Source organism: Entelurus aequoreus, linkage group LG06, assembly GCF_033978785.1.
Source record: "Entelurus aequoreus isolate RoL-2023_Sb linkage group LG06, RoL_Eaeq_v1.1, whole genome shotgun sequence".
Taxonomy (NCBI): Eukaryota; Metazoa; Chordata; class Actinopteri; order Syngnathiformes; family Syngnathidae; genus Entelurus; species Entelurus aequoreus.
The window spans coordinates 43,456,982-43,479,547 of record NC_084736.1 but is presented as its reverse complement, the minus strand read 5'-3'; the positions used below and the strand labels follow the sequence as shown (position 1 = coordinate 43,479,547).

The following is a 22,566-nucleotide window of genomic DNA, read 5'->3' as shown; positions in this document are numbered from 1 at the left end:
ATCGAAGGTCACGGGCTTAGCTGCTTACGTGCAGTGATTTCTCCAGATTCTCTGAACCCTTTGATGATATTACGGACCGTAGATGGTGAAATCCCTAAATTCCTTGCAATAGCTGGTTGAGAAAGGGTTTTCTTAAACTGTTCAACAATTTGCTCACGCATTTGTTGACAAAGTGGTGACCCTCGCCCCATCCTTGTTTGTGAATGACTGAGCATTTCATGGAATCTACATTTATACCCAATCATGGCACCCACCTGTTCCCAATTTGCCTGTTCACCTGTGGGGTGTTCCAAATAAGTGTTTGATGAGCATTCCTCATCTTTATCAGTATTTATTGCCACCTTTCCCAACTTCTTTGTCACGTGTTGCTGGCATCAAATTCTAAAGTTAATGATTATTTGAAAAAAAAAAAAGTTTATCAGTTTGAACATCAAATATGTTGTCTTTCTAGTGCATTCAATTGAATATGGGTTGAAAATGATTTGCAAATCATTGTATTCCGTTTATATTTACATCTAACACAATTTCCCAACTCATAAGGAAACAGGGTTTGTATTTTAATTGTTTCCTTATTCACTTGTACTTACAATATTTTCTGCAAAAATAAAGTCAATAGTGCAAGATAACAAACATAAACAACTATTATTGGCTGTTTTTTAAATTAGTTTTTTCCATAAAATCTTCCTTTGTTCAGAGACTTATTCCCAAAGTTTGTAAACAATAAAAAATGTTTTTGTCAGAATAAAAATAACAATTTAATCAATGTATTGTCGTCCATATACTGTCACTAGTTGTTTCTGACAATGTCTGTAACTGTCACTAGTTGTTTCTGACGATATCTCTATCGATCTACCCACCTGTTTACATTCAACAGCTGTAGCTTAGCATGACTCACGGTGCAAAGTGTAGTATGTTTAGGTATTCTTCATCCTCCAGTGCTAACGTTTCTTGTAAAATACATAGTTTATTTGACGTTTGCTGCTAGCAAGGACACTACATTACGTTTAGGACACGGTTGTTTGTTTGTAGCTGTCAAATTTGCCAGACACAGCTGGAATGTGTTATTTACATGCATTATCACAATTTGACGTTGACCCGTAATCAATTCTGGTGTAACTTTGTAAAAAATGTTTAAAATAAAAAAAATACAACTACGACTTAGGGCTGGACAAGGAATCGAATTTGGATTTCGATTATGGCTTCTTATTATTATGAAAATATAACATTGGAAAACAACAAATACTGTGCTGCCCAACCTGCATGCAAATTTCAGATGAGAAGCAAAGAGTGGAAACAAACATGTCTACTGGAAGTTTGGGATGTCACCATGGTTGCTACTTTTTTTGACACAGCGCTAATATGACAAATCAATAATCCCTAAACTCATCAAAAACGTAAGGCCATATGATTCCCGCATTGACGTAACATCAGACGGAGTCACAAAATTGGCCAATATGACAAAATCCACTGTTAAACACAGAATATCACAGAAATTGACATGAATGTAAGTGAAATGTTGTCATTGTGAGGAGAAGGATCATTTGTTTGGAAAAATAATGTGTCTGGTACCTCTCATTCATCCTCGAAACACACAGCCACCCCGTCCTTAACTATGTCGAGGTGGTCACTGGAAACAGCGACTAAACTACAAAGCTAAAGCTACCAAGAAAAATCCATACACCCACAACACATCTCATCTGCTTGTGTTGTTGTGAACGACATCATCGACGTAAGATCAACTTACAAACACGACAGCAGTCGCAACTTGAGAGGCATTCTTTTTTATTTTTTATTTTTTATTTTTTTATAAACAGCCTCAAGTTGCACTTCCCCCTTCACAATAATAGCACGGTGCGCTACATCCGGTCTGACTGCGCTTACAAATTAAAGGTTTAAATAAAGTACCTTACACAAGCATAATGAACTTACAGCACTTATTAATACATTTACACAATTATTATGCTTTGACCTAAAATACTGGTAAAAATTATCCAAAGATGTATTGCACCAATAAATGTCAGACAGTTTGCATTTAATTAACAAACATTTTATTTTAAAAAATTGACACAAAAAGCACACCTTCTTTGCTGGTAAAGTAAGTGTAAAAGGTAACAAATGAAATTAAAGCCAATTAAAACGTAAAAAACTGAATTGTATTGGGTTTTTTTTATATTGCTATTTTTTAAATTTATTGTTATTACTATTATTAAAAAAAAATTAAAAGTACCAATGATTGTCACACACACACACTTGTGGGGGGTGAGGGGAGCAGTGGGCAGCAGCGGTGGCCGCGCCCGGGAATCATTTATGGTGATTTAACCCCCAATTCCAACCCTTGATGCTGAGTTCCAAACAGGGAGGTAATGGGTCCCATTTTTATAGTCTTTGGTATGACACTCTAACCACTAGGCCACTGAGTTTATTGTACTTGTTGTGGTTTATTCCTTACTAATTTATATATTTAAAGTTAAGTTTTTTTGGTACAATAAATACCCATATTTTCAAATTAATGAATATTTGTGTAATTAATTGGGATTACAATATCAATCAAAATAATTGTGTATATTATTTTTGTTATAATCGTCCAGCTCTACTACGACTAGATGGTTTAGGGCAGGCTTGGCCAAAATGTTTCCACTGAGTGCCACAGACTGACAAATCAGATGATGTGGGGGCCAATTTGGTAGTTGTCACCTTCAAAACAAGTGCAATATATACTTTTTTTCCCCCAAAGAATTAGAAAATGCAACGTTTGTATACATTTTGTGTGAATTCTGAAGAGCTAAAGCCAAACTGAAATGCTAAAAGTTAGCACGCTGGCCAAATAGTGTGAAGTAACATAAATATGAGCAAAATGAGCTAAAAATCTAGCATGCTAACAATAGCTTCCTTACAGTTAGCATTAGTGAACTATTAAAATATATGACACTGACATGTATACCTGCTAAATTAGCAAGCATGCTCATGCTAAAATACTAACGTAACATGCGTCAAATGCTACCATGTTAACGTTAGCATACTTCATGTACCAAAATATGGTGTATACATATACATTTAGCTAAAAGAGCTAGCCTACTAACAAGTAACAAAATATTTGACACTGAGACGTTGACCTGCAAAAATTGCAAAAAAAAGCTATCATGCTAATATTATAATCTTAACAATTGTGCCACACTTTGGACACAAACTTCCCCTTTTCTCACTGTAAACGAACACGGCGCCAATTTTGGGCACTTATTCACCATTTCACAGAAAGACATTTTGCGTGCAATTTGCGCCTAAAGTTCTGCAAACGGAAAAAAACATTGGGTGTCAACACATCAAAATTCATCAGCCACCCGAACGGCAGCATCGCTAAGACGGTGTTTAGAAAGCCCAAAGACTGCTAAAGAAGCTGCTCCAAAACCAGCCAAAAAGATACATTAAAAAGAGAACCGATGAATAATTTATCAGCCTTGAGAAGTGGAAAGTTCTTTGTATAATACAAATATTGTATTCAAGTATTGGCTTGAAAAAATAAAAAAATATGACTTATGTTGTGCGTCCTGGCAGCACGGTGGAACAGGGGTTAGTTCATGTGCCTCACAATACGAAGGTCCTGAGTAGTCCTGGGTTCAATCCCGGGCTCGGGATCTTTCTGTGTGGAGTTTGCATGTTCTCCCCGTGACTGCGTGGGTTCCCTCCGGGTACTCCGGCTTCCTCCCACCTCCAAAGACATGCACCTGGGGATAGGTTGATTGGCAACACTAAATGGTCCCTTGTGTGTGAATGTGAGTGTGAATGTTGTCTGTCTATCTGTTGGCCCTGTGATGAGGTGGCGACTTGTCCAGGGTGTACCCCGCCTTCCGCCCGAATGCAGCTGAGATAGGCTCCAGCACCCCCCGCGACCCCAAAAAAGGGACAAGCGGTAGAAAATGGATGGATGGATGTTGTGCGTCCTATAAAAAAAAAAATCAACATGTTCTTGTTTTTCTTGACGCGCAGCTTTCGCCGGCACCAAAGTACATAGACGAGCGTCTCACGCTGTACTCCAAGCTGAAAGCTGAGCATGATGCCCTCCTGGCACAAAGAGCTTCCACGGAGAGTCGAGCCATCAAAGTCACCTTACCCGATGGCAAAGTGGTGGATGCGGACTCTTGGAAGACCACGCCCTACCAAGTGGCGTGTGGAATCAGGTCAGTCACTATTGCTACATATGTGGGGTCAGATATTAGCAGAGTCGCTGTAAACACAGTAATAAACAAACCAAACCAAAACTCAGCATCATTACTTATGTTTATGCACAGCTGTTGTATTGGACTTAACGGTCCTAAATGATTCAATGTGTAACCATTTTGTGTATTCACAATGTGTTGCCTAAAATCTGCCCCTGAATTTGGAATTTAGATGTAACAAACCGAGCTTGGAACATTGCCTTTTTGTGTGTCTATAGCTTTAATGCCAATGAGTGGCACACAATGACAATGTCGTTTGATGTACAGTACAGGCCAAAAGTTTAGACACACCTTCTCATTTATTTTCATGACTATTTACATTGTAGATTGTCACAAAAGGCATCAAAACTATGATACCTGTGAAATGAAAACCCTTTCAGGTAACTACGTCTTGAAGCTCATCGAGAGAATGCCAAGAGTGCAAAACAGTAATCAGAGCAAAAGGTGGCTATTTTGAAGAAACTATAATATAAAACATGTTTTCAGTTATTTCACTAACTCCACGTGTTCATTCATAGTTTTGATGCCTTCAGTGACAATCTACAAAGTAAATAGTCATGAAAATAAAGAAAAACATTGAATGAGAAGGTGTGTCCAAACGTTTGGCCTGTAGTGTATATTAAAGGACATTGTCATACTGTACATAAATTGCATGATGCAAAAATTTTATTTCTAAAGAATGTAATAATTTTAAAATATTTAGTCTTTTTTTTTTTTTCTCATATAGTTTTGCTAAATGTTTCAATTGTTGCTGCTTATTTTGTCACTACAGTGTAACACAAGCTTCCCTTTGTAAACCCCTGCTTTATTGACATACATTATTCTGCCCTCCCTAAATGTTGGAATTTACTTTGCTTTATAAAAATAAACAGTCTTTTAAATTACAGATAAAAAAACCCAAAAGAGTTTGAGGTTGTTTATAGATATTCTTCACAATGAAATTAGAGTAAAACTAAGTACACCAAGGAAAGTACATTTATATAGATATGAAGTGCACAAACATGGAGGAAGCATGTTAAATCAATATTACAGTTTGGAATAAACTGGAAAACAAAGCAATACAATTATACAGGATGAAGGTTGGCTCTAATGCCGCTAGCTTAATGTTAACATACAATGGAACAGCTCATTGACAGGCTAACGGAAATCAGCAGCGCAAACTTGTACAAACGTTTATCCAAGGAGGTTTGAACAGCGTAAAATTGACATAAAACAGCAACTGTAATTTTACTGACAGGCCATAGTCACCAAACTCTGTAGAAACTAATATTGAGCGCTAACTTTGTAATCCTCAACGAGTCTCCTGCTCCTGCAGCACACTGACTAACTACGGAAGCCTGCTGCTCAAAATGTTCTTATTTTCAAAACAAACGATGTAGTCAATGTTTCGTGGAACGTAATTGCAGGAAATGATAGTACATACTGTATATGACCTGAAGTTTTACCTATTGTATTGCAAAATCTTAAAAAAAAAAATATATATATATATATATGTCCATCCATCCATCCATCCATTTCCTACCGCTTATTCCCTTTGGGGAATATATGGGAAACACTGCATGAACTTTGTTTCCCACTCTGATGTCCAGTCAAGGCCTCGCTGACAACACAGTGGTTGCCAAGGTAAACAACAACGTGTGGGATCTGGACAGACCTTTAGAGGACGACTGCAGCCTGGAATTGCTCAAGTTTGATGACGAAGAAGCTCAAGCGGTGAGTCCGCAGAATCAAATAAATTGATTTCAACCTTTAAGACTTCTCGAACAGTAGTTGTTTTTGTGACCCCTGAAGGTGTACTGGCACTCAAGTGCCCACATCATGGGCGAAGCCATGGAGAGAGTGTACGGAGGTTGTCTCTGCTACGGTCCGCCTATCGAGAGTGGCTTCTACTACGACATGTTCCTTGACGACAATGAGTAAGAAAGACTGGTTTTGTGACACTTGTGGATTGGCACACAAAGAGGAACAGCTTTCCACTTGACCTTTCCTATATGCATGTTCCCAGGCTGCAGGAAAGTGCTGTCTAATTAATTCCACTGCCTCCTTAATGAAGTCATGTTATGCTAATGGACTTCCTTTTACCAAGGAGATTTTGACATTGCAGAACCTCTCAAGCCAATAACTCTTGACTAATATAGGCCAAGTTTCTCAAAGGTCCCTTTATAATGACAAAAGTGCTGACACTGAGGGCCACACACTGAAAAATTAAAGCATGCTAGGCCATTTGAATATTTTTACATTTAAAAACCAATGCAATATAAATGCTTTTTTTTAACCTTTAGGGCTCCCCTCAAGTTTGGTCCCAGGTAGCCAGGAGAGTCATAAAAAAGTCTTTTTTTTTTTTTTTACATATTCGAGGCTTGAATGTCCAGATCAACTGTCAATTTATAGTTTAAAAAAACACCAAAAACAATGTTTTATGGCCGTTTTGCCAAAGAAAACCCTGTTTTATTGCAAAAACACAAAACATGCAATAGTTTTCCCCAAAAAATATTTTATATGCAGTAATTGGAGCAATGGCAGTTTAAAAACAATTAAAATAAATTAAAACTAAAATTATTTTGGATATAAAAGGGTCCCACTCGTAAAAGTGTTAAAGAATAGGTCATATGTATATATATGTACCGGTATATGTGTGTATATGTGTATATAAGTGTGTGTGTGTATATATATGTATGTATGTATGTATGTATTTATATATGTATATGTATGTATTAGGGGTGTAACGGTACACAAACATTTTGGTTCGGTAGGTACCTCGGTTTAGAGGTCACTGTTCGGTTCATTTTCGGTACAGTAAGAAAATAACAAAATATACGTTTTTTGATTATTTATTTACAAATTTGTAAACAATGGCATAACATACATACTGTATACACACAGGGTCCATTGCCAGGGTTAATGTGGTCAACATACAGTATATAAAATAAAAACGAAATAAGATAAGGCTCAGAATGGTTTCTTAACAAAACCTTTCTACATATAAAGTGCTTTTTTTGATTGATTGATTGGGACTTTTATTTGTAGATTGCACAGTACAGTACATATTCCGTGCAATTGACCACTAAATGGTAACACCCGAATCTGTTTTTCAACTTGTTTAAGTCGGGGTCCACGTTAATCAACATTAAACTGCATTAAGTTGTTGCTCAGATTAAATAAAATGACAAAACTTTTCTTCTACATATAAAAAGTGCAACATTAAACAGTTTAAAGTCAACTCAGCCTCAGATTAACTTTTATTTCCCCCCCCAGCCTGGCTAACTTGGCAGTAAGAGGATATATGGGCTTATTGTTCTTCCACCATAGAAGTGGGTCAAAATCTAGTTTATAATGCAATATGGTCTTAAATCTGCTGCTATAAAAACATTTGTTATAGCTTTAGCCCTGCCTGACTCGCCGAGGAGAGGCTGCTTGAATGTGGTGGTGACGCTTCAAATGGGTTAGCATGTTTGACGTGTTGTCAGAAGCAGCTGCTGAACAATGTCGGACAACCTCGGTCCTCCATTGTTGTATCGCGCAGCCAAAGTGTTCCCAAACGGGAGATCTTAACGAGGCAGGAGGGTCTTCCAGCTCTGGCTTTTACATGTTGTAGTAGCGCGGTCGCTGCTAGATGCCGTGTGTTGTGCCTCTGTGTGCATTGTTTACACAACGTGCGGTATGTTACTTAATATGTCCGTGTGGAAACTCGTTCGGTACACCTCCGAACCGAACCGAAACTCCCGTACCGAAACGGTTCAATACAAATACACGTACCGTTACACCCCTAGTATGTACAGTATGTATGTGTGTATATAAAATAAGTTTTATATATATGACTTTTTTTTAAACACTTTTACGAGTGGGACCCTTTTAGATCCAAAATAATTTTAGTTTTAATTTATTTTAAATGTTTTTAAACTGCCATTGCTCCAATTACTGCATATCAAATATTTTTGGTGGAAAATTATTGCATGTTTTGTGTTTTTGCCATAAAAATAGGGTTTTTTTTGGCAAAAAGGCCATAAAACATTGTTTTTGGTGTGTTTTTTTTAACTTTACATTGACAATTGATCTGGACATTTGAGCTTTGAATATCTAAAAAAAAATAAAATAAATATATGTATATATTTTTTTACTTTTTTTTTTTTTTTTTTTAACACAAATCTCTAGCTGAATTTCAGATCTATCTGTTGATTGTAAGTTATTATTATTATTACATTTGATTGTTTTATGCCAATGTTGTCAAAGAAATGTTTTAATTTGGCAAACACAAAATATGCAATATTTTCCCCAAAAAATATTCAAAGTGGGATATTTGAGGTGAATTAATTAGCCTTCGGTATGTCTTTTATTCCACTTTTTTAAAACTAGTATTTTTAGAGTGTGCCTCGTGCTGTTAAAAATGAGCTTCATTAGCATCACAGACACCTTTGCTTTAGATGCCCTTTACACACGAGCAGCAGTTTGAATATCACTGTTGGTCACTAGGTTGGAAAATAACCACCATGCTGTTTCTCTTTCTGGAATTGTCGCGTAGGGGAGTGTCAAGCAATGACTTCCCAGGTCTGGAGACCTTGTGCAAGAAAATAATTAAGGAGAAGCAGCCCTTCGAGAGGTTGGAGATCAAAAAGGAAACTTTATTGCAGATGTTCAAGGTATCAAACACGCCTCCATTAAAAAAACAGCAATGACGAACAAAAAAGAAAAGTAATTTTTCCTCTTCGCAGTACAACAAGTTCAAGTGCCGCATATTGAATGAGAAGGTCACCACTCCCACCACTACAGTTTACAGGTCAGTGAGTGTGTGTGCTTTCATTGTGCGAATGCATCAGAACGTCACCTCAATAATCTTGAACGTCTACAAATGCTGCATTTCAGGTGTGGTCCTTTAATTGATTTGTGTCGGGGTCCACACGTGAGACACACAGGAAAAATCAAGGCACTGAAGATCCACAAGGTAAATGGCTTCATCTGTCTTAATTTAAATACAACTTTTCCACTTCCGATACCGATATTAATCGGATACAATATCAGCACGAATCATAGTAGATGCTTTTATTATTTTGCAATGTGGAATGGTAGAAAAGATTTGATCAAGTGAACTTAATCAAACAATGGTAGGTATGAAAAACACTAACACATTTATTATTAACCTTCTGGAATGAACATGTGCTCTCTTTAAGTTGAAGTGGAGTGGTAATTGCCTTTTGGTGACTCCTAATAGCCACAATAATAATTTCTGAAGTTAAGCTCATGACGCAGTAAGTTGAATGATGCGGACAGGTTGGTTACTGGACACTTTCAAGCACACTTCTGTCTTGGAGAGTTTGTATGTGTAATAATATGCAACTATGATTATGTCTATGTTGACAAGTTCTGTTTTAGACTGCAATATTGTTCAAAGGAGGACACTCATTCAGTATATAATATATAACTGGCTGTCCAGCTTTGCACGAGTAAATACTGCTTGACAAAAAGAGGGCCAAATGGGACAAAACTGAATAAATCAATCTTTAAAAAATTACTTATTATTTAACATAATTATTATAATTGAAATTCAAACATGTATGATTACATTTAATTATTTAATCACTTAATTAATTAATTATTGATGTAATAGTTGAATGACTTATTTAATAAATAACACATTAAAAGTGATTAACTATGTATTTATTTTTATTGTTTTATCCCATTTGGACCTTGTCTGTGCTTAATTAATTTATTTAGTTTAAGTCATCTGTCAAAGACATTACATTTTATATGTTTGCTTTATTTTACAATTTTTTATTAAGGTTTTTATGTTTATTTTATTTTTAAAATGCACTCAAACTATCAGTTTGGGTGAGATGTTTACATTGCATGATCATAACGAGGCGCCTGAAGACAGCAAGTGGGGGCGTAAATCTTTTTTCGACAGAAGTCGCGAAGGCGTTTATTACTGTATCCACGTGGCCTGCGGAAAATCGGATGGTAATATTAGTAGTAAGACCGTCAGGTTCTTTTGTTTTGCCCCAAATGGCTTGTTGTTGGAAGCTAACATTAGCACAGGGTGCTGCTGTTGCTTCATGCAAACGGTTCCAAGAAGGTGCGGGTAGGGGGCATCGATATCATAGATATTGATCTGTAATTGATCATCATGGTATGTTTTTTAATGCCCTTTTCTGTGTGCAGAACTCCTCCACATACTGGGAGGGGAAGGCAGACATGGAGACCCTCCAGAGGATTTACGGTATTTCCTTCCCTGACCCCAAAATGCTGAAAGAGTGGGAGAAGTTTCAGGAAGAGGCCAAGAACAGAGATCATCGCAAACTAGGCCGGGTATGAGCCGAAAAAGGCAGTAAATTCACAAACCACGTCAAGTTTTTTCTAAAAGTTAAAAGATACTCTTGATAAATGTGACCTTACTTCAGCAATCAGGACCACTTTAGAAGGCCTGGTTTCTAATCTGTCAGCAGCTGTAATGATTCTCACCTAAGTTGTGGAAAAGTAAGCTTATAGAAAGAGTATTGTCAGACAAATCCTCATTTCAGCGCGTGATAAGTCTGTTCAAAAATAAGACCAGTTTGACCTAAAAGTCTTATCCACAGGAGCAGGACCTGTTCTTCTTCCATGACCTGAGCCCAGGGAGCTGCTTCTTCCTGCCTAGAGGCACCTTCATCTACAACACCCTGATTGAGTTCATCAGAGTAAGTCAATGTAATATTTGCTCTAGTTTCCTGCTTCAATTAGAAGAAAAGAGAGAATGTTGGAAGCAAGGCCACAAAGAGGGAATTGTACTTTGAGGTATAGCACCTTCAAACACAACTTTCGTAGACTTTTGTGTTAAATGTTGCTTGAAATGACTTGTTCAGCAATATTAAATATTAGCTACACTACTGACGTCGATAGTAAACTGCAGTTTGCACTGCATCATACTGAGAGTTGTTTCAATAACAGTGAGTGTATGGGCTGGGCGATACAACGATATTGCTATATGTGTAGCAATTAGGGTTGTACGGTATACCGGTACTAGTATAGTATCGCGGTACTAATGAATCAAAAACGATTGATTGATTGATTGAGACTTTTATTAGTAGGTTGCACAGTGAAGTACATATTCCATACAATTGACCACTAAATGGTAACACCCGAATAAGTTTTTCAACTTGTTTAAGTCGGGGTCCACTTAAATTGATTCATAATACAGATATATAATATCAGATATATACTATTATCATAATACAGTCATCACACAAGATAATCACATTGAATTATTTACATTATTTACAATCCGGGGTGTGTGTGTGTGTGTGGGGGGGGGGGGTTAGGTTTGGTTGTTATCATCAGTCATCAACAATTGAGAACAGAGAAATGGATATTGGAACAGTGTAGGTCTGACTTGGTAGGATATGTACAGCGAGTAGTGGACATAGAGAGAGAGAGAGATCAGAAGGCATAAGAAAAAGTATCTGCATTTGATTGTTTACATTTGATTATTAACAATCCGGGGAGGGTGTTAGTTTAGGGTTGTAGCTGCCTGGAGGTGTACTTTTATTGCGGTTTTGAAGGAGGATAGAGATGCCCTTTCTTTTATACCTGTTGGGAGCGCATTCCACATTGATGTGGCATAGAAAGACAATGAGTTAAGACCTTTGTTAGATCGGAATCTGGGTTTAACGTGGTTAGTGGAGCTCCCCCTGGTGTTGTGGTTATGGCGGTCATTTACGTTAAGGAAGTAGTTTGACATTTACTTCGGTATCAGGGAGGTGTAGCGGATTTTAAAGACTAGGCTCAGTGCAAGTTGTTTTACTCTGTCCTCCACCCTGAGCCAGCCCACTTTGGAGAAGTGGGTAGGAGTGAGGTGGGATCTGGGGTGGAGGTTTAGAAGTAATTTGACTAGCTTGTTCTGGGATGTTTGGAGTTTAGATTTGAGGGTTTTGGAAGTGCTAGGGTACCAGGAGGTGCATGCGTAATCGAAAAAGGGTTGAACGAGAGTTCCCGCCAGAATCCTCATGGTGCTTTTGTTGACCAGAGAGGAGATTCTATAGAGAAATCTCGTTCGTTGGTTGACCTTTTTGATTACCTTGGTTGCCATTTTATCACAGGAAAGATTAGCCTCTAGAATGGAACCTAGGTAGGTGACCTCATCTTTCCTGGTGATAACAATGTCACCCACTTTTATAGTGAAGTCATTGACTTTCTTAAGGTTGATGTGGGACCCAAACAGGATGGATTCCGTTTTACCCAAGGGTATGGATAGCTTGTTGTCAGCGAGCCAGGTGCAAGTTCTACAGAGTTCAGCACTGAGGATTTTCTCCACCTGTGACTTGTCCCTGTCTGATACCAGCAAGGCCGAGTCATCCGCAAACAAGAACAATTCACAGTCGCATGCCGATGACATGTCGTTTATGTATATTAGGAGCAGTAAAGGCCCCGATATACTGCCGTGGGGAACTCCACAGCTTATTGAGAGGGGGGGGACATGGTGCCCTTCACCTCTACCACCTGTTCCCTCCCCTCCAAGTAAGATTGCATCCAGCTCAATGAGGTTTTGTTAAATCCGATTGCTCTGAGCTTATCCAACAGTATAGCGTGGTTAACGGTGTCAAAGGCCTTCTGAAGGTCCAGCATGACCATGCCGCAGTATTTGCCCGCGTCCACCTCATGTTTGATGTGGTCGGTCAGATAGTGAAGGCATGTGTCAGTGGAGTGGTTAGTTCTGAAGCCGGATTGGAATTTGTACATGAGTTTATTAGTGGCAAGGTAACTATCGACCTGTTCATAAACTATTTTTTCTAGAGATGTCCGATAATATCGGCCTGACGATATTATCGGCCGATATATGCGTTAAAATGTAATATCGGAAATTATCGGTATCGTTTTTTTTATTATCGGTATCGTTTTTTTTTTTTTTTAATTAAATCAACATAAAAAACACAAGATACACTTACAATTAGTGCACCAACCCAAAAAACCTCCCTCCCCCATTTACACTCATTCACACAAAAGGGTTGTTTCTTTCTGTTATTAATATTCTGGTTCCTACATTATATATCAATATATATCAATACAGTCTGCAAGGGATACAGTCCGTAAGCACATATGATTGTGCGTGCTGCTGGTCCACTATTTGTCCACTATTAGTCCACTAACAGTTAATTTTACTAATTTTCATTCATTACTAGTTTCTATGTAACTGTTTTTATATTGTTGTACTTTCTTTTTTATTCAAGAAAATGTTTTTAATTTATTTATCTTATTTTACTAATTTTTTTAAAAAGTACCTTATCTTCACCATACCTGGTTGTCCAAATTAGGCATAATAATGTGTTAATTCCACGACTGCATATATCGGTTGATATCGGTATCGGTTGATATCGGTATTGGTAATTAAAGAGTTGGACAATATCGGAATATCGGATATCTGCAAAAAGCCATTATCGGACATCCCTAATTTTTTCCATTACTTTCGAAATGGAACTGAGAATAGAAACAGGTCGGTAGTTGCCAGGTTCCAATTTGCTTCCTTTTTTAAAGAGGGGAGTTACTCTTGCTATCTTAAAATCTTTTGGTACTTGGCCTTGTGAAATTGAGAGGTTTATTATATGCGTGATGATTGGGGCAATGATGGAGGCAGAGTCCCTGAGGAATCTGGAGGGAATATTATCAAGGCCGATGACCTTGTTTGGGTGGAGCGCGCTCAATTTTTTAAGCACCTCATCAGCTGTGACCATTTCTAATTTGAAATCATTGTTGGATACTCCTAGCTTTCTGTAGAAGGCTTTAATGTGTTCTACACCAAAGCGACCAGAGTGGTGGGACAGCTTGTTGACAAGAGTTGCGGCTATGCTGGTGAAAAAGGCGTTAAGTCTGCTTGCTACCTCCATTTTGTCTGTAATGAGGGAGTCATCCTCCATGATGCTGATTTTGGTGAGTCTGATTTTAAGTTTTGGCTGCAACCGGGAAGCTGGTTGTTGAGAATTTTCCAGAGCTCACGTGGCTTATTTGTGTTTTCCTCTATTTTGTCGTTAATGTAATTTTTTTTTAAGGATTTAGTCAGGTTGGTTGACTTATTTCTTAATTTATTGCATTGCTTTTTGAGTGTTGAAAGGAGTGATTTGAGGTTGTTATTATTGGGTTGTTTATCTTTTTCTGTTTTACACTTTTGGTATTCGGAGTATTTTCTGTCTGTCTTTTATGGCAGCTAATAGGTCCGGATTCATCTATGGTTCAGAGCGGGCTTTGATCCTGACTGTTTTCACGGGAGCCATGTCATTTAGTATCTTTAGGAACACTGTTTTGAAGCGATCCCAAGCAACATTGACCAGGTTGCTCGCGAGCACAGGGTACCAGTCCCACTCATCTCATTTTAAATTGAAATTATCACTGGAGTATTTTTTAAGGGATCTGGATTGGGCTATTATGTGGCCATTGACTTTGGGTTTAGCTATTTTGCGGGTGCAGAAGGTTAGATAGTGGTCGCTAAGACCACAGATCATGACCCCACTATTTTTTATTTTAGGCCGGTCTGAAGTGAGAATGAGATCTATGGTTGATTGGGTGGAATCACACACCCTTGTAGGTAGTGCTATTAGCTGGGAAAGACCGTGTAGATACTATACTTTGTTTGAAAAGTACAGGTTCACCATATGTTTTTCATGACGGCGCGTCGTCACTTCTTGACATTCCTGGTTTTATGAGCGCAGGAGAATGTTCAGCAGCGCACACACACACAATACTTACAAGCAGACACAGTGTGTAGACAGAAAAGGGAGAATGGATGCATTTTGGCTTAAAAACTAAAGATAAAGATGCAGTTATAACACTGAAACGCCCTCAGGAAGAGGTGCTTTAAGACATGGCTAGCTAGCTAGCAGCTAACATCCATCCACAGTCTGCAGTGTTTTAGCTACTTCTAAATCACTAATCCTGGCTTCCATGGCGACAAATAAAGTACGTTTCTAACAAGTATTATCCCAGCAGGACTAAGAATAGCTAAACATGCTTCACTACACACCCTAGGAGAATACAATAGCTCACTGGCGACACAATGTAAACAAATGCCATGGGTGGATCTACACCTGACATCCACTGTAATGATACCAAGTACAAACTATGATTACATTGATATTTTTTATCGTCACAAAATAAAAAATAAATATTTTTTTTATTCATACTATATTCAGAGCAGCACGGTAGAACAGGGGTTAGTGCATCTGCCTCACAATACGAAGGTCCAGGGTTCAATCCTGCGCCGATCTTTCTGTGTGGAGTTTGCATGTTCTCCCCGTGATTGCGTGGGTTCCCTCCGGGTACTCCGGCTTCCTACCACCTCCAAAGACATGCACCAGGGTATAGGTTGATTGGTAACACTAAAATTGGCCCTAGTGTGTTAATGTGAGTGTGAATGTTGTCCGTCTATCTGTGTTAGCCCTGTGATGAGGTGGCGACTTGTCCAGGGTGTACCCCGCCTACCGCCCGAATGGAGCTGAGATAGGCTCCAGCGACCCCAAAAGGGACAAGCGGTAGAAAATGGATGGATATTATATTCATAAACTCAGGAAATATGTCCCTGGACACATGAGAACTTAAATTATGACCAATGTATGATCCTGTAACTACTTGGTATCGGAACAATACCTAAATTTGTGGTATCATCCAAAACTAATGTAAAGTATCAAAAAACAGAAGAATAAGTGATTATTACATTTTAACAGAAGTGTAGATAGAACATGTTGAAACAGAAAATAAGCAGATATTAACAGTAAATGAACAAGTCGATTAATAATCAATTTTTACTGCCTGTTCTTTATCATGTTGACAAAATAATACAATTATAAATGACACAATATGTTACTGCATACGTCAGCAGACTAATTAGGAGTTTTTGATTGTTTACTTACTGCTAAAAGACAAGTTGTCTAGTATGTTCACTATTTTATTTAAGGAGAAAATTTTTCTTCAATTGCAATAATAAACATATGTTCACTGTACCCTAGGATTTTTTGTTAAAATAAAGCCAATAATTACATTTTTTTGTGGTCCCCTTTTATTTAGAAAAGTATCAAAGTATCGAAATAAATTTTGGTACCAGTACCAAAATATTGGTATTGAGACAACCCTAGTAGCAATATATACGTAATCAATATCCATTAAAAAAATGGTGGATAATTGTTTTGTTTCTGTTTCGGGATGCGGTTCAGATTTACTGGGAGATTCGACAACTCCTAAACCGCCCAAGCTCCATTGTAAATGTGAGCTATTGAGACTTGTGGTCAGTTCGGAATATGGATAGAGAATACAAATAGTAATTAAAATGCCGCTGGAATCAAAGGAGGACAACCAACTGAATCCAAACCACAAACTTGATATCCATTTAATGAATATTAAATTACTACCTCGTATCGGTGATGTCATCAGAACTTTAGTCGTACAATGGTTCACGCATCCACCTTTTATTCCACAAGACATGGGTTCTATTCTGGCAACGTCAGTTCTCAAATGTGTTGGTCCCTGTAAACATTACATTTTCTAAAGTAAAGCATTCCGTATTTATTCTTTTTGACCAGCTACCAGAAATCAATAGCTGGATGATACATTAGTTTTGTCCCCAAAAAAAAAAAGAATCGCCAAAAACCAAACACAAAAATGAACTCCTCTGTTCTGTACGTCATTGTCCAAGTTACATTATATTGTCATCTTCCTCTTCAGGCCATTTCCTCAGGGTGACAGAAAAACATTATACAACCTGCCCTATCATGTGATTCTACCATGATAGGGTTATATGGTAATGGGTCTTATACATTTATAAGACATAAAACATATTTTATTATACTTGTGTTGATTTACCTAGCAAAACCATTTTGTGATTCATTGACATTTTTAAGAGCCATTATAGACGCAACATTTCAATGTGTCACACATTATGTGGTTAAAATGCATCTCTTTGTAATTATACATTTGATCAGCAGGTGGAGTCTTGTGCCGAAGAAATTCTCGAACCAATTGGCTCAAGTGGTTCATGAGGCTTCATATGACCATCACTACTAATTTACATTGCATTTGCTATAGACAAGCTACTATTAGCATTAGCGATTTTACATGGCGATTTTAACACCTCCAAATTTGGTAAAGGAAACTACAACGAAGATTGTTACACTCAAAGAGTTGGTATAAACAGTATAAACACTTTGTAGGGCGCAACATAACACATTCAGCTTAATGGAAAGAGCTACTTCCTAGTTAGACAACTTACTGTAGATAGCCTATACAGTAATGCCATGGAATGTCTTGGAAGTGCAACGGCATTGCAAATGAGACTCAAATGTAGTCAGAAACAAGATATAACAACTGGACAGCACAGTTATCATAATCGCCACATTTTTAAATGTTACATTAAAAAATCAAATGTTATCATCAAATACCATTAATATTTATTAACACACACAAAAGTACCAAAAATTGGTACCGCTGAGTACCTGTATCGATTCCCAGGTATCAGGTATTGGTACCGTATTGGTTCAAATGTGAACGATACCCATCCCTAAATTTCGATTTGGATGGCTGTTAGCTGTTGGGTGGTTCTCCCTCTATTGGAGAATCTCCAGAGAAAGCTTATAAACTCTTCTTCATGAGGTGAAGTTAAGAAGCTTCATTGTTGTCTCTGGCAGAGTGAGTACAGGAAAAGAGGCTTCCAGGAGGTGGTGACACCCAACATTTACAACAGTAAGCTGTGGCAGACCTCCGGTCACTGGCAGCACTACAGCGAGAACATGTTCTCCTTTGAGGTGGAGAAGGAGACTTTTGCCCTCAAACCCATGAACTGTCCCGGCCACTGGTGAGGTCTCATCTTCCCTCACATCCATTTACTTGTGTACATCAATGTTTGATGGCAAAGTAACAGTCTCATCTTTTATTTCTGCATGGGGTTTCAGTCTTATGTTTGATCACCGGCCACGTTCCTGGAGAGAGCTGCCTCTTCGCATGGCCGACTTTGGTGTCCTGCACAGGAACGAGCTGTCTGGAGCCCTCACTGGCCTGACCCGTGTGCGCCGCTTCCAGCAGGATGACGCTCATATCTTCTGCTCCATGGAGCAGGTGAGGTCATTTCTGCTATCTTTTACTTACTTGTATGCAAATGTGGGTAGAGGAAGAGTGAAAAAAGGAGTATCATTACTTCTGAGTAGGGTTGTACGGTATACCGGTACTATACTATAAAGGGAGAATGGACGCATTTTGGCTTAAAAACTTACGATAAAGGTGACGTTATAACACTGAATCAGAATCAGCTCTATTGTCATTACGCAGGGTAACGAGATTGAGGCCATTCCATACAGTGCGATGTGTGCATGCAAGAAAACAATGTGTAAATATATAAAAATATAAAAAATATAGAAGTGCAAAGTGGGTGAAATGAATATATACATGAATATCTACATGAAAAAAAAAACGCCCTCAGGAAGAGGTGCTTTAATACATGGCTAGCTAGCTAGCGGCTAATGTCCATCCGCAATCAGCAGTGTTTTAGCTTCTTCTAAATCACTAATCCTGGCCTCCATGGCGACAAATAAACTGTTTCTTACAAGTATCATCCCTGCAGGACGAGGAATAGCTAAATATGCTTCACTACACATCATAGGAGGATACAATAGCTCACCGGCGCCACTGCTAACAGAAGCTAGCATGCCTGAATGTTAACAAATGCCATGGGTGGATCTACACCTGACATCCACTGTAATGATACAAAGTACAAGAGTGTATTTAGTCGATACTACTATGATTACATCAATATTTTTTATCGTCACAACATATTTTTTCTTTTTTTTTAAAAAATTCTGATTATATTCATAACTATCAATCAATCAATCAATCAATGTTTATTTATATAGCCCTAAATCACAAGTGTCTCAAAGGGCTTTACAAGCCACAACGACATCCTCGGTACAGAGCCCACATACGGGCAAGGAAAAACTCACCCCAGTGGGACGTCGGTGAATGACTATGAGAAACCTTGGAGAGGACCGCATATGTGGGTAACCCCCCCCCCTCTAGGGGAGACCGAAAGCAACGGATGTCGAGTGGGTCTGACATAACATTGTGAAAGTCCAGTCCACAGTGGATCCAACACATCAGCGGGAGTCCAGTCCACAGCGGGGCCAACAGGAAACCATCCCGAGCGGAGACGGGTCAGCAGCGCAGAGATGTCCCCAACCGATGCACAGGCTAGTGGTCCACCCGGGGTCCCGACTCTGGACAGCCAGCACTTCATCCATGGCCACCGGACCTATGCAACTCCCCCTCGCAAGGGACAGGGGAGAAGAGGAGAGAAGAAAAGAAACGGCAGATCAACTGGTCTAAAAAGGGGGGGTCTATTTAAAGGCTAGATTATACAAATGAGTTTTAAGATGGGACTTAAATGCTTCTACTACTCAACTAAGGCTGCAGCTAACGATTATTTTTCTATCGATTAATCTATAGATAATTTTTTTCGATTAATCGGTTAATCTATGAGATTATTTTTTCGATTCATCTATAGATTATTTTTCCTTTTACCGATTATTTTTTATTTTATTTTATTTAAAATGAAGATGAAAAAATAAAAGTAGGCCAGTTTTGTCAAAAGGCATGGCTTTTATTTACAAAAAAAAAAAGTATGGCCACTCAGTCAACATTGAAAACAACATGACAAAATATTCTGTAACAATGTAAACATTTAAAACTTTTAACATTTAACAAAATTAAAAGTAGCTTATTTGCTTTTTAATGTGCAAATATAAAAGTAAACATCCAGTGCAAATCTTAATATTCTGCAATAGTATAAGCATTTCAAAAGTAAAAGTATTGCTTATTTTTCTTTAAAATGTGCAAAAATAAAGATAAACATCCAATACAAAAAAGTGCAAAACGAAATATTCTGTAAAAACAGTGTAAACATTTCAACAAAAGTGAAAGTATTGCTTATTTGCTAAAATGTGCAAAAATAAAAATAAACATCCAATACAAAAAAGTGCCAATCTAAATATTCTGGAGCACTGTAAACATTAAGTATTGCTTTTAAAATGTGCAAAATAAACATCCAGTCCAACACAGTACACAATAACCAATTCTACTCATTCCAGTGAGTGACTAACAGTTGTAATGAAGAAAGGTTAGCATGTCTACTTGCTTTGCTTCTTTTCTTGTTTACAATATTCCCAGCAGCTGAAAATAGGCGCTCAGAAGGGGTCGATGTGGCTGGAACTGAGAGGTAATTAGCCTTCACCTCAAACCAGGACTGCGAGCGAGCTGAGCTGCAGTTTAAGTTTCTAGTAGGTCAACGGGCTCATAGTGATGTTACTAGTAGTTGACTGGGAGGTGTTTATTATCATTTGGGGAGAGTCCGCTGCCTGATGCTCACCTGCTAAACACCTATCTGCTCGACGCTGAAGCGCTGACTACATGCGCTATGAATACGCACTGCTGATTGGCTGATAATGCTTCGTGTGTACCAATCAGATGGTTGTGTGGGTGGGACAATGCTGCGTGTGTACCAATCAGATGGTTGTATGGGTGGGACAATGCTGCGTGCTGAGACAGAGGAGCAAAGCAACTTGTTAAGACTTTAGCAGCTAAAGTTAGCTTTAGCTTAGAAACTCGTTCGGTACACCCCCGTACCGAACCGAAAGCCCCGTACCGAAACGGTTCAATACAAAACACATACCGTTACACCCCTAGCAGATACAAATGACACATTCATGTTTTTGTGTAATGATGACAACGTATGCTAACGCGGACGATTGACTAGTTGATGGTTGATGGTTTTCTTTTCAAATGTTTGTTCATAGCCGTTGTGCTGCTATGATAGGCCATTTATGCTCGACACAGTGTGCATACAATAACATTATTAGGCTGTGTATTGAAATACTCCCACACTTTTGACGACTTTTGGCGTGCGTTTTTCCCCTCGCTCGCAGAGTCTGCTTTGCGCTCCGCCATGACGGTAGTGTGACGTAAATATGCGACGCGTCGACGCACAAAAACGGCGTCGACGTATTTACGTAACCGATGACGTCGACGCGTCGTTTCAGCCTTATTCATAACCTCAAGAAATACATCCCTGGACCAGGGTTCGTACGGGTGCTTAAAAACCTTGAAAATGCTTGGATTTTAATGTTGTGTTTTCAAGGTTTGAAAAATGCTTGAATTTTGGGTGAAGTGCTTGGAAATGTTCATCATATTTCTCGGTAGTCTGACTCAATAGGCTAATTATAAAATGGAAAAAAATAAAATGAGTTTCCTTAAAAATGAATGTAGCGGCGAACAGTTGTCTCGTCAGCTGATGCGCAAGCTCGCAACTGCGGCGGCCTGGCAACCAGCCAAACCCCACTTAATTAAAATTGTATTTTATTGTAGAGCATATCCGCACCCTTATTCGCCTAGGCGACCCCAGGTAAGGTATATAATTTGGCATTAGTTCGGCTTATATGATCAGAGCCAATCTATTTACCTTCACGCGCAGGTATAGCGGGGCGCGCTCCCGTCTCATCTGCCGGTGCGCGGACCCGTTAATTAGTCAGCTGTGTCAAATCAAGCATAACACAAGACGCCACCGCAGCGCAGAGCGGAAAAAAGTTTAGTTCCTTGCAGAAAACCCAGAGTTGTGCCAAAAGTGTACCAAAAGTTGAACGGACAGCCGGTAAGATCGCGCTTTGTTTTTCTTTGTGGGTGGGAGGAACCTGTTGCGCTGGTGAGATGTGGGGGGCGAGGGGGGGAGTTGTGCGCATGTAGCGTGCTTATTAGTCTGGAGGATAAATACTCACAGTGTTTTGTGTAACTGTTGGCTGGTAAGAGAGGGTTGATGTATATTCTTTGCTTGGTCTAGATATTAATTTTTTGGATACCCAAAGTTGTGGTATCATCCAAAACTAATGCAACGTATCCAAACAACAGAAGAATAAGTGATTATTACATTTTAATAGAACATCTTGAAACAGAAAATAACCAGATATTAACAGTAAATGAACAAGTAGAATAATAATCACTTGCTTGCCTCTCTGAGCTGCCACCTTACCGTGGTAGAGGAGTTTGCGTGTCCCAATGATCCTAGGAGCTATGTTGTTTGGGGGCTTTATGCCCCCTGGTAGGGTCTCCCAAGACAAACTGGTCCTAGGTGAGGGATCAGACAAAGAGCAGCTCGAAGACCTCCATGAAGAATAAAAACAAAGGACCCAGATTTCCCTCGCCCGGACGCGGGTCACCGGGGCCCCCCTCTGGAGCCAGGCCCGGAGGTGGGGCACGATGGCGAGCGCCTGGTGGCCGGGCCTGCCCCCATGGGGCCCGGCCGGGCACAGCCTGAAGAGGCAACGTGGGTCACCCCTCCAATGGGCTCACCACCCATAGCAGGGGCCATAGA

General features: G+C 38.9%; 1 protein-coding gene across 1 annotated transcript in view; it reads left to right on the top strand.

The window, feature by feature from the left end:
* The window catches only part of tars1 (threonyl-tRNA synthetase 1), a 56,001-nt gene that overhangs the window by 3,299 nt on the left and 30,136 nt on the right, over positions 1 to 22,566 (top strand). Inside the window, exons 3-12 of the mRNA XM_062050744.1 lie at positions 3,985 to 4,175; positions 5,804 to 5,927; positions 6,006 to 6,130; positions 8,734 to 8,851; positions 8,924 to 8,988; positions 9,075 to 9,153; positions 10,368 to 10,514; positions 10,784 to 10,882; positions 17,846 to 18,012; positions 18,110 to 18,272. Coding sequence (XP_061906728.1) covers positions 3,985 to 4,175; positions 5,804 to 5,927; positions 6,006 to 6,130; positions 8,734 to 8,851; positions 8,924 to 8,988; positions 9,075 to 9,153; positions 10,368 to 10,514; positions 10,784 to 10,882; positions 17,846 to 18,012; positions 18,110 to 18,272 — 1,278 coding nt within the window. The remainder of the gene's footprint in view (positions 1 to 3,984; positions 4,176 to 5,803; positions 5,928 to 6,005; positions 6,131 to 8,733; positions 8,852 to 8,923; positions 8,989 to 9,074; positions 9,154 to 10,367; positions 10,515 to 10,783; positions 10,883 to 17,845; positions 18,013 to 18,109; positions 18,273 to 22,566) is intronic.